We start from the raw sequence: 12880 nt of genomic DNA, 5'->3' as shown, positions 1-12880 counted from the left end.
AATAGGAAACCTAACCTCACACCAGACAAGTACCATTTCTGTCCCACATCAATTTAGAACTGAAATACATGGGTTTGAGAACAGTAAATTGACATTTGGATTTTTTTCTGAAAATACCCCAAGGCTTACTTCAGGAACATCTTACCTAAACAAACTTAAAACCAGTCTTTTTTTTTTCATCCTGTAATAAAATCCACTAATCTCTGGATAACATGTTAATTTATTTTTAAAGGATATATGGATGCTACTCTGAAAGAGCCTGATTTTCCTAAATCAATTTTTTTTGGAGATTGTGAGCTCATTAAGCAACAATTTGAAAGAGTGCACTAATGGTTTACTGGAAAAAGAATGCTACCCATCTACCTTAAGAGTAATCATTTAAAACCAGTATTGTCTTCATCACCAATGACAGAATAATTGCCAGAATAAATGGAATGATAGCTATTTCATCTTTTTTAAAAAAAATTTTATTAGAAGATTAATTTTATCAAGTGAAACAGGATTCTATGTTGAATATTTGATGTAAAAAATGTTTTATTCCTTAGTTTGGATTTTCCATGGCTTAACCTGTTTAGAGAAAATTGTTCAACCTCAAATGTAATTATCCCTTTGCTTAGTATACATCTCATCATTTAAGAAATAGAAAACATTGCATTTATTTTGATAGGAGTTAGTTCTCAGTATTAGAGGACATTTTCAAAAAGAAAAAAAAAGGATGTCAATTTACTGTTCTTAGTACTAAAGTACTAATTATATAAAAGTTAGTCTTAAAGTGCAAATTATTCCCCCCCAAATAAATCACACTTTCATATACTTTAAAGTTGTCACATCCTTTTGATAGTTAAAAAATACCAATAATCACATTTCAAAGAATAATTCTTAAGTAACTCCCATTATTAAAAAAAAATTTCAGAAATAGTTTATTCAGTTTGTTGATTCTTTCTGTCTTGCCAGTCTTTAGCCATTAATGGCTTTAACTTGAAGAAGACAAAATGAAAGTCAAAACAATTTGGATGATTACAGGCAAATTCAGGGGAAGAGTGAAGTTGAAGGAGCGATAAATAATGGTTCAGGTAACATTTCTGTGAAATGGGGGATATGTTTTTTGTGTCCATTCTCTCCATTTAGGATGAAGGGAAAGATCACAGCATGCTCCAGAACAGAAGAAAATAAATGAAAGCTTTCTATGACTAGGTCACTGGTTAAAAAAAAAAAAAAAAAAAAAAAATTAATTACAGGCTGATGAATACTACCATATAAATTAGTTGAACATTTTATTTTAGAGTATATATTTATATCAAAAGCACAAAAAAGACTTACTCTGAAAAACAGGAAGATAGTGACATTACAGAAGTAGAATTCAATAATTCCAGCCTGTTTTTATGGGTACTAAGTGCGTAATCACCTCTGTTAAAACAAGATACAAATGAGGCCAAGGTCACAGATCTGAGTCCCATATGGATCCTTTAGCATTATTTGGTTTCTTGAATTGAGACATGTATTCCCAATCCTACGTCTGCTTCCAAATATTTGCTACTAGTCTCAATGCGTACAAAAGACTACACTCAAATACAATCAAAGCTCATGTTCCTCTAAGTGAGAAGATTAATCTTCAAATAATAAGGATAGCATGATTAGCACTGTCATCTAATTCTAAATAAAATAAGCCACCAAACAGTCTAGTACATTTGAAGTAAATTATGCAGGAAGTAGTAACAGTAGCATTCTGTGGTAGCTGAGCTAGAGAGGAATTACAGGTGGAGTAAAAGCCATCATTACCATTAAGGATTACCAAATTCTTAGAAATGAGTAGTTGGCAGCTCAAGAAAGTCAGCTCTACAAGATTTCCCTTGCCTTTTAAAAGGCTACACCAAAGTGAAACAAACAATAATCTTAATCATTATTATTCTTCCAGTTTGTTCTTACAGGTCATTAGTATTCTTTTAAAACTTATTCCCTGAGAGATCCCAGACTAAGAGTAAGCTTGGAAGTCAGTCTTGTTTAAAAAAAAATATAAACAAAACCCTACATGAGTTCATCACTCATCACTACAATCCTTAGTATTTAACAAGTCAACAGTAAACTCAATTTCTAAAAAACAGCTTTGAGAATACACTGAGAGGTAATATAGTCAAGGATTTAACTGATGGTGCCGAACATATTATTAAGAGGATAGACTTTTAAAAATTTGTGCCACCCAGCTTATTTAGTAAAGTAGATTACCAACTACTGATTTATTGCTTTTAATATGATGAAACACCAGATTTGACAGCTAAGTTAGCAGTGGATACAAGTACATTTTTATCTTTAATTATTTTTGTAGAATAGGACATATCCATATCCATATAAAAAGAGACTATGTAGCAGATGCCTCCTAGAATCAACCAGTTCTTGTAAACATTGCATTTGTGCAGATTTTCATACTTTGATTCCAAAATTGAGAACAATTAGGTTAAAGGCAAATTTAGTAGCCAACCCAGGCAGAAAAAAAAAAAAAAAAAAGTTCAGTTTGACTTCCTGCAACATATGGTACCACTTCTCCTTTCCAAAACAAAACAAAACAAAAAACCTAGCAGCACATAAAAAAAGTTACAAAACGTTTCAGTACTCTTTTTTTTCCCTCCCATCAAAAACCAAACAAAAATAAAGTGCAGCACCCATAAAAGTGTCAAGAAAATAGCCAAGTTCTTCCTTTCTTGTAACAAAATAGCACTTGGCCTCAGCAGTCTTAACCAAATTATACAGTGTCCATCATTTTGGGTTCATCATCTTCTTTATGTACCACCGAGTTTAAACTGCAAAGAGCTGTATTGATAGAATACTGAAGATAATCTGGATTCTGGGGGAGAAAAAACAAAAAAAAAAAAGAGGAAAAAGAACACATAATAACCAGTTTTATGCGAGTACATACAACCACATATGTAATTTCACATCCTAATTCACTACAATACAGAGTAGGAACGAAGACAGACTTTAGAGTTAGATTCCAGCTAAAACTGGAAAAATAAAGAAAAAGTAGGCTTATTTGCTTAATCCAAATAAATGTGATAAAGCAGAATGATACATATAAACAGAAATGTAATAGACATCACCTTTTTTTCCTTTTAACAAAACTGTCATTTTAATTATTCATACTAGGCCATGTATGCAGCTAGTCTTCTGTGTGAGTGTATGTATACACCTATTGATAATATAAATAATAAATGTAGCTTTAAGGCAGCAATTTATTTTGAAGATTACTATAGTAGTAAATACTAAATGCAAAAACATTTGAACAAAGGCAAAATCCACTCACTGGGTAAAATAAGCTTCAATAAAAAAATCTTTCATTTTTTGAGAAGTACATAGGTCCATATTTTAAAAAACAGAATAAAAGAACAGCTTAGGTTTTATTTATTCTTTAAACAGAAAGAAAACTCATCTCATAAGTGTTATGTTTGCCCATTTCTAAAACTAAGACCAAAAACCAAAACCTTGTCCAAAAAATGCAAAAATAAAACCATGGTTTATTAAAGTACTACCACTAAAGAAATAAGGCCCTAAGACCCAGACTTCAGGAAATTTCCCCCCAAGAATTCAGTTTTGTCTACCCAGTTACTGTGAATATCTGCCAGATACTTATACTTTTATAAATACTGTTATCACCTGGTTTCATTTATTTGTATTTAAAAACACCAGTGAGGAAAACAGTCTCAGTGGGACAGATGATTTAAACCGTCCCATCCATAAGGAGAAAGGATTTTCAAAAAAATCTCTTAATAAAGTATAATAGTATGTTAACTTTTTTTTTTTTTTTTTTTTTAAGTAAAAAAGCTACATAGAATCTGAATTATTCCCAAGCAGGTCTTTATGAAAGAAGAAGTACCAATAACTGACTGAGGTCTGGGATATTCACCATGAACTTCAGTTCTAATTCAGTATTATAATTCTCAAAGAGAAAAAAAAAATCCTTCGCAATTCAATAAAATTAAGTCAGTCTACAGAATAAACTGAAATTGTTATTACTTATCTCTATAATCAAGAGACCTTGGTTTATTCCTTTCAAAACCAAAGATAAATGATATTTGGTTTATTTCAAAAGATTGTTAATTACAAAAATAAATGAAAAGCAAAAGTGTTATCCAAATTTAAATTATGGTCAATACTTTTGTTATCCTCTTTTCTCGAGAAAGGCATTGTTAAGGCTTTTTCTGATAATCCAGGCCAAATTCCAAAGCCTTTCAGAACAGAGGTTACAATTACTCTATTAAAACTGGGCTCCAGTTTTCCATGATAGAATTTTGAGTACTGAGTTGGCTAAGGAGATTCTCCAGAACTCATTCATCTTCCTCCCCCAAAACTTTAAGATACTATCGTGTCTCCCACTTTGAAAAAACAAAAAGAAATTGATCTGCCTAACCTGACACTTAAATTACACTGGTTGGCCCAGATTCTCATCTAATAACATTCTGAACACTTTTCTTGTTTCAGTGACAAGTGTTTCCTAAGAGCACATGATTGTCTTGCCCTATTTGTAGTACATAATTCAACAGTCTGTGGTGTAGGTGAACAAGCAGTGAAGTAGAAAATTCAGGATTAGAATTTTAGCTCTATCACATACTGCACTGACTTCAAGCAAATTATTTATCCTAAGTTTTAGTTCACTCATCCATAAAAATGAATAAAAATGAACCATAGTATTTTTGAGAAGTCGAAACGATAGAACATATGAACGTATTTTGCAGCCTGTATAGTGATATAAAAAGGGATATTATTATTATAGCAAGATTTTCTATCAAATCTCCTCTAAATTGACAACTTGGTCCCTCAGGTGGCCTCTCATCCTGTTTCCCTCAACCAATCCATAATACTGCATATCTAGCTGAAATCTTATCAGCTCTCCTCTTCCTCAGGTTAGGATACTCAAATTCTCACTTTATGACAAACTGCTCTGTTAGAAAGATTAATTAAGTCTGAGCAACCCTGATAATGCCATCAATCAAGTCGGAATCATGAGCCTAGGCGCTCCCAAAATAAGTACAATGGATACCCAGCAGTTACCAATTAAAATCTGTGCAATGAGAAGGTACTTCTCTCATTCCAGGTGCAACTTTTGATAATATAGGCCGCTTTTGATATTTTACCATCAGTCTCTTTATTCTTCCACACGTATTATGTAACATTTTAATTTTAGCAGGTTTATATACTGGATATGACAGTGACTTAAGTCACAAAATTCCCTTGGAAAGACTAGTTCCATATGGGCTATTTATCAAGAAGGGAAAATTGCCATTGTATTTAAAACTATTTAAGATTGATATTATATAGGAAAGCTCTAGAGGTAATGTTCTTACAAGTTGAAGTGGCGGGGGCGGGGGGCGTTACTAAGTATTTAAAAATCAGAACTTGATGAATTTCCATCCTTGAAAATAATATTTTTGACTGAGTTGAACATGATCAATAGCTTTTCTTATAGAGCATATAATACATGTAAGGAATGATGAAATTATAGTGACAAAGTCAAGACACTGAAAAATCTCACTCTTACCACTTCATGAAGTTTAAAAATCAATCTAGGACTCTCCTCTTCTTGTCTTCTAAATGAGACTTTCCATTTCACAATGTAGACAACAGAGTAAACTGGCTAGAGATATCTTAAAATCTTGGCACATGGAAATGAGATGAATGGACTGGTATGATGTGTCCACTACAAATGGTTTGGAACTGTCTACTAATAACTTAAAATTGTAATTTTAAGTAGTATCAGCTAGATGAGTGATCTGATTCCTTCTTATTTTTGCTATAAGGTCTCTGATGCTGGTGACATGGTTTTTATCTTGATCTAATAGCAGGTTGGTTCAAGTAAGTGCTGATACTACCAGACACAATATTATTACCTATGTTAATGTGAACTAAAAGTGTTACATCTGATAGGCAGCACTACCACTAGAGATGGTATTATATAAACCCATACAGCAGACTACCTTGATTACCACTTGCATGTATGCTCTGAAGCTAATTCATTTAAGAAAATTCACAATAGCACAGTCCTACTCAGAATGAGATGTTTCTTAGGATGCTCCATGAGGAGTTTCTGATTCAGATATTCAATAGGTATAACTCATCTCTTCCACATTAAAAAGAGATGGAATGTGGTGTCTCTCTAAATACTTAGAGATAGAAGAGATTCAATGCAAAAAAATAGGACTAAAGATTACCTTTTGAGGCAAGAATATTCAAAATGGTCACACATGCATCACATAAGATACTCCAAAAGAACAAAAACTATGCAATCTAATATGTTCATAAATATTTACTTCTCCAACTTACCTGTGGTAAGGATTCTAATAAACCTATAGATCCAACACCAGAATGGGGAACATGATTCTGAACTGTCATAGGTTGAAAACTTTGTGATTGAGAATAAAGTCTTACTCTTGACTTGAAAGCTTCAAGTTCATTTTTGAATGCTTCAAAATAACCTTCTTCCTCTGCCTAGAACACAAAAAACAGACTGTTTTTCAAGACCACAGAGTAAATTCTAAAAAGCATATAATAGAGCTGGTAAAGGAAAGGTGAATAATCTAAATGCAGAAACCACAAATGCCTCTTCAGATGTGTGACATCTACTTATTTTATAGGAACATTAATGACTAGTTTATTCCATTTCTTTCTGCTTCAGCAAAATAAAACAAGCTAATAGAAACAACCCCACCCCACACTATAACAAAAGAAAAGTAGGCTTTCTCTGAATTTCCCTTGATTTATCTGAATCTTTAATAGGATCCAAAAATCCTCATTTCACCTTTAATATTCATTTTACTCTCTTACCATTGCCAAACCACCATGGGATATTCTTACAAAAGATTTCAATTAATGAGGGGGACACTATTGCCTACTTCTGATAATTTTCTGACCCTTTATTCCCTATGAAAACCAAGTAAAATTCAACATTCTACTTCATTATGGGAACACTTTTGTGTTTTAGTTAAATAGGTACCTTTTTCTCCCAACATTATGGAAAGGAAAAAGTATGATGACTTATACTAAAGAAGGTACTCTTTGGTATCCAATGATCTATAATTTAACCAAACTCTCTCTCTTTTTTTTTTTTGATACCAGGGATTGAGCCCAGGGTCACTTAACCACTGAGCCATATCCCTAGTTCTTTTTGTATAATAGAGACAGGCTTCCCTGAGTTGCTTAGGGCCTTGCTAAATTCCTGAGGCTGACTTTGAATGAGATCCTCCTACCTTTAGCTTCCTAAACTTCAGGTATTACAGGCATGCACCACCACATCTGGCTAATTTAACCAAATTCTTGATACAAAACTCCCTACAGGAAGTAACCTGTTTACAAATGTTTCCTCTGCATATAAAGAAATGACACAGATCCTATTCTATACTAACAGAACGTTGGCTTTATGTTCAAGTGGTGGAAGAGATTTTGTCAAATGGAGTTTAGGTTATGTAACCAGGTTAAAACCTCTATAAATTAGTCATTAGCATACAAATAATGCAAACAGTGTTCTGCTGCCTTCCCATCTTCATGAATTTCAGAATAATTTCCTTATTACATTCTAGCATCTTACTTTAGTCAACATATGGGAGTCAAATGGACAAACAGAATGTTATTAGTTAGCCCTGTGCCTAAGGCCTAGGGATTCAGATATAGAATGACTTAACTTTGTTTTATTAAGTAACCTATATAGGCCACTTGCTTAATTTCTTTACACAGATTTTCTTACCTACAAAAAAGGAACAGAAATCCTTATAAAAATGTCACAAGGATTTATGAGTTAATCCATGTAAAGTGTTTAGAATAATGCCTGGCACAAGTAAGCATTCTATGAATATTACTGATTAATTTAAAAAAATTAAGAATACAATGCTAAGTTTGAAGACTTCAGTGCCTTTCAGTTCTATTTTGTCAAACTTTCTAAGAATGTATACAATTTGGACATCCCATTATCATATTAATCACCAGTTTAAATACACCCATTAATGGGCTGGGGTTGTAGTTCAGTGATAAAGAGCTTGCCTAGCATTTGTGAGACACTGGGTTTGATGCTCAGCATGACATAAAAATAAATGAATGAAATAAAAGCATTGTGTCCATCTATAACTTAAAAATTATTTAAATAAATAAATAAATACATCCATTAATACAATAGAAAAGTCTGATTTTTACTGTTCCTATGTGCCGTGTAAAAATTTAGAAAAGTCACCATAAGCCTAGCTAAAACACCAACTCAATCCTTTACTCATCAAAACTATATATAAATAAAATTTCCATTTAGGTTTCAAACCAGAAGGGTTTAGAGAATTTAAGGTAGGACTACTGCCACCTTGGTAGGTTTTTTTGGTTTTTGTCTTTTAAAAATTAAAAAACAGAGGGCTGGGGTTGTGTAACCTAATGGTGGGATGCTTGCCGAGGTCCTGGTTTCCAACCCCAGCACTCCCTCTAGCCCCCCAAAAACCCTTTTGGTATATTTCCTTTTAACTTATAATTTTATATGCTAAAATATATCCTATGTGCAAAATAGCATGTAAAATATACATGTGTAGTTTATTCAGCAAAAATACAACTATGTACTCACAAAAATTAGAAAACAGATCATTACTAGTATTTTATAAACCAGTTCTGAAGAGAATTTCTCCTCCCCACCTAAGTTACCATTAGACTTCTGTCTTAATCATTCCTTTGCTTCTTTAGTTTTACTGCTTATATATATATCCCTCAACAAAATATTGCTTAGTTCTGCCTGCTATAAAAATACTTCATAAAATACAGAATATTTAAAAGTATGAACTTTATCAAAATTTATTTTTAAAATTGATACTGGCGCTATATCACTGTATTTTATTTTATTTAATCCCCAGTTTTTTCATCCATACTGATATGGTTAGTATTTTACCAAATGAATATAGCATAGTTTATTCATTTTACTGCTGTCAGACATTTGGGTTGTTCTCAGGTTTTTTGTTATTATGAACAAAGTTACATATTTTGGCATCTACTGTATAGGTCTAAGAGTTGCTCTATCTCAAACTTTAGAGCTTCAGAACTCTTTCACAGTTGAAAATTACTAAGGACTTGTATTTATGTGGGCCGTATTTGTTAATATTAATGTGTTAGCAATTAAAACAAATTTTTTTAAAAACTAAAAATAACAGTAAAAAACTCATTACATACTACCATTAATAACATTCTTATTTTAAAAACTATTTTTCAGAGTTAGGTATGGTGGCATATGCTGGTAGTCCCAGCTACCTAAGAGATTAAAAAAGGAGAATTGCTTGATCTCAAGAGTTTGAGGTCTACCTGGATAACACAGTGTCTCAAAAAAAAAAAAAAAAGTATGTGAAAATTATATTCTCCAAAACAAAAAATAAAAATTTGGTGCCATTTTAAATTTCTGCAAATCTCTCTCTAATGTCTACCTTAAAAGAAGATAGATTATCACATCTGCTTTGGCATCGATATTAATTGTATACTTGAGAGAATAAGAAAATAGCAAATAACATCTCAATATTATCATGAAAATAGTTTTGATCGAGGCACTACTAAAAAGGTTTTGAATACTCTCAGGGGTCCCTCAATGACATGTTGATAACCTATTCTCTAGGGTATGCACCTAAAAGAATTTTGGGGTGTTCACATATACAGTTGTTCAGTTTCACTAGAAATATTTCCAAAGTGATTATTAGAATTTATATTCCCACTAGCAGTGAATTCAAGTCCTTACTGCTCTACTTCTTGGTCAACTTTCAAATTTTTACTCATCCAGTGAAATGGTAAACTTTGCAGACATTATCTATTTTTTATCACATGGCCAACATTTCCATGTTTATGTAAACATGTAGCACTTCTGAACTTAGAGCATAAACATTTCTTAGAGCATTAAAAATGTTCCATAAATACATAATGGCTACATAATATTCTGTATACTACAGGTTTTTTTTTTTTTTTTTTCTTTTAACCATTCCTCTAACTATTGAATTTTGGGGTTGTTTCCTATTTTTTTTCATTACAAAGTCTGATTTCTTATTAAACTCTGAGCTCTATACATGGAGGATCCTGTATCTATTTTGCTCAACACTATCCTCTACTTCTGAAACAGTTTTGCTTTCCATTAGCAGGTACTCATTAGTTACTAAATGGACAAATGATAGAACTATTCAAATATACACATTTATTTGAATGGGTCTCAATTTCACATAAATGCTATAGTATAGTTATAAGAAACTATGTAAGAATATAAGAGACTACAAGATTAGCTCCTTTTAAGACTCAATTAGCCTATGGCCTGGTTAGATGGCTTCTCTTGATGTGTACAGAACAAAGAGGTCTCAGGTATGACCTAACCTTCCCATTTAATAATACAAAATAACTAGGTTGGGGAAATAGCACACTTGCCTGCCTTGTACAAATTCTAAGTTCAATCAATCCCTAGTACTGCAGTGGGAAATAAATCCTTAAAACAGCAGCAACAACAACAACTACAACAAAAAACTACTTACTTTGGCTTTCTGGAAAAATAAACGAAAACACCCTCTTGGATCCACATTACAGTTTTTGGCCATTTCCATAATAAATTGCATTACAACAGCTTGATGTGCTATTTGTTCCATTAGAGCCCCTTTCTGAAAATAAATAAGGTTATAAGAAACCTCTAGAAATATATTTAATTGGTATACTGATTCAAATTTTGAATTTTTAGAGTTACTTCTGATTTTGTTCTTTTTAATTATAAGTCAAATACTATATGGACATATAATTAATTCTTTACTATTTTTATATGGACCAGAATAACTAAAGGGGACCAGGCTATTGGTGTGACTTAATATTGTGATTACCATTTGGTTTGTTAAAACATCACTTTCTAATTAGAAAAGAAAAAGGACATGGGAACAAGAGCAACTGAGAGGTGGTAGAGAGTACACTGGAAAAGTTAACATATGCTAACTGAAACAATTTTTTAAAATTCCCACATTAAACTCAAGTAAATCTGAAAATAAAAAAATATATATAATTAGAATTCTAATGACCTTCTTCCTTTCATTTAAAGTAAATAACATAATAATCAAAACACCAAGAAAATCAGAATTCCACTAACGTTTCCCACAAAATCAATATGACCAAGTATATTTCCAAATTTCAAGATTCACACAATACCTGCTCAGCTTCTAGGTGAAAACACCATAAAATAAGATATTTAGCAGTTTCTTCACATACAAGGTATGGATGGTCAGACAAAAACCTCTGACTATCATCCCATCGACTCAACATACCTGCAAAAAAAATTAAAATTAAAAAATATGAAATCATGAATGCCAAATATTTTATTTCTTCCTGTGAAGAAAATTTTAAATTATTCTCTTTAAAGGCAATTTGTATTACCAAAGCAATAAGTGTGGTAAAAGGGAAAATGAAAAGCAATCCTCTTAAAGCAATAGTCACTAGACTAGAAATAGCTCCCAAAAGTCACAGAAAATTTTATTTCAGATAATGAGGCTAATGTAGAGTGACCAGTTTAAAGTCAAAAAGTCTTATATCTGGAAATGCCCACAGTCCCAGGCAAATTGAGACAAGTGGTCATTTTAAGGTTAAAAAGAGACTTGATTTACTTAGAGAATAGAATCTTTTTTATTCAAAAGATGGAAAAGAAAGCAAAACTTCAATAAACTGCACTTGGCACACTTAAAGACTTAGGACTCAGATAAATCTCATTTTCTCTAATTTATTAAAAAATGTCCAAGACTGGTGATATTTACCAATTCAAGAAAACTTACCTACTAGGAAAGCAATTAAGCCAGTATCATACTAGTAAACATACTTTAACCATTTTAATTATGTTCTTTTACTTATGATGTCTGTTTACATGCACAGTAAATAAATTTTTTTAAAAAATTAGTTAAGTGTACTTAAAAATGGCTGTCACTTTGTTTCAAGATGACATGAATACAAATACCACCTCTAAAGTGTATATGCATCTTTATCTAAATTAGTAAGAAACCTACTCAAAGTCAGTATGGCTTTGTCCAGTTGGCTTTATACTTGACTAACTTCAACATAACAATGTTAGCAGCTTTATACACTTCAGATTCACCCAAGGAAATCTGGATGTTACAAAATCATCAGGAAATTTCACAGCACTGTTTCAATAGTTTGGCAATAAACCTTTCCTCTACACAAAATGAACTTCTATATATTAAATTCCACAGAACACAATAACAAACAAAACCTTTGCTAAAAATACACAGCAACATATGGCAATCAGTTGAAAATACATGATTAACTTTTCCAAAAAAAATAAATAAATAAAAAGGTAAAAAGGTTTAAACATTTCTTATAAAAAATGATAAGCTTTGTGAATTTCTCCAAAACTTTGATGACAATGATTATTAGGTCATTTAAGACTCTAGAAATAGTAACTACTTTTCAAAGTATAGAGTTAATGACTCCCGGAAGTCCAAGCTAATGAAAGCAAAATCCTTATTTCTTACACCTGAAACCGTAAAATAAATCCTATGAAGTAGTTTTGCCTTAATGTTCTTACACTTCTGAAGAGCTAATATTTTCAACTCTATCTACCATCTATACAGCATTGCCTTTTTTCTTTACTTCTCAATGGTAGCATTGTGACTCCCTAAATTACCAAAATCTCGTGCATTTTTGGTTTCTTTGGTTATGAAGAATAAAATGAAAGGGTCAATAAAAACACTTGTAGGGAACCCTGATGGGTTTAGTAGCATTTATTAAGGGTCATGAGGAAGATGTCATTACATGTTAAAAGTTGATATTAAACACAGATTTTTCTGTATCTGAGAAATATTTGTCATCATTTGACTTAAGAAATAGACATTGAAGCTAGGCATGGTGGTGCACACCTGAAATC

At 31.9% G+C, this 12880-nt stretch overlaps 1 protein-coding gene across 1 annotated transcript in view; it reads right to left on the bottom strand.

Annotated features, from left to right (window-relative positions):
* Nucleotides 1–1261: 1261 nt before the first annotated feature.
* The window catches only part of CDC37L1 (cell division cycle 37 like 1, HSP90 cochaperone), a 25976-nt gene continuing 14357 nt past the window's right edge, over nucleotides 1262–12880 (bottom strand). The window contains exons 4-7 of the mRNA XM_079113090.1: nucleotides 11158–11273; nucleotides 10503–10625; nucleotides 6310–6474; nucleotides 1262–2839 (exon numbers count right to left, since the gene is read on the bottom strand). Coding sequence (XP_078969216.1) covers nucleotides 2738–2839; nucleotides 6310–6474; nucleotides 10503–10625; nucleotides 11158–11273 — 506 coding nt within the window. The 3' untranslated portion in view covers nucleotides 1262–2737. The remainder of the gene's footprint in view (nucleotides 2840–6309; nucleotides 6475–10502; nucleotides 10626–11157; nucleotides 11274–12880) is intronic.

The sequence above is a fragment of the Sciurus vulgaris genome (assembly GCF_902686455.1).
Source record: "Sciurus vulgaris genome assembly, chromosome: 15".
Lineage (NCBI taxonomy): Eukaryota > Metazoa > Chordata > Mammalia > Rodentia > Sciuridae > Sciurus > Sciurus vulgaris.
The sequence above is the reverse complement of the archived record's forward strand: the minus strand, read 5'-3'. Positions and strand labels throughout refer to the sequence as shown.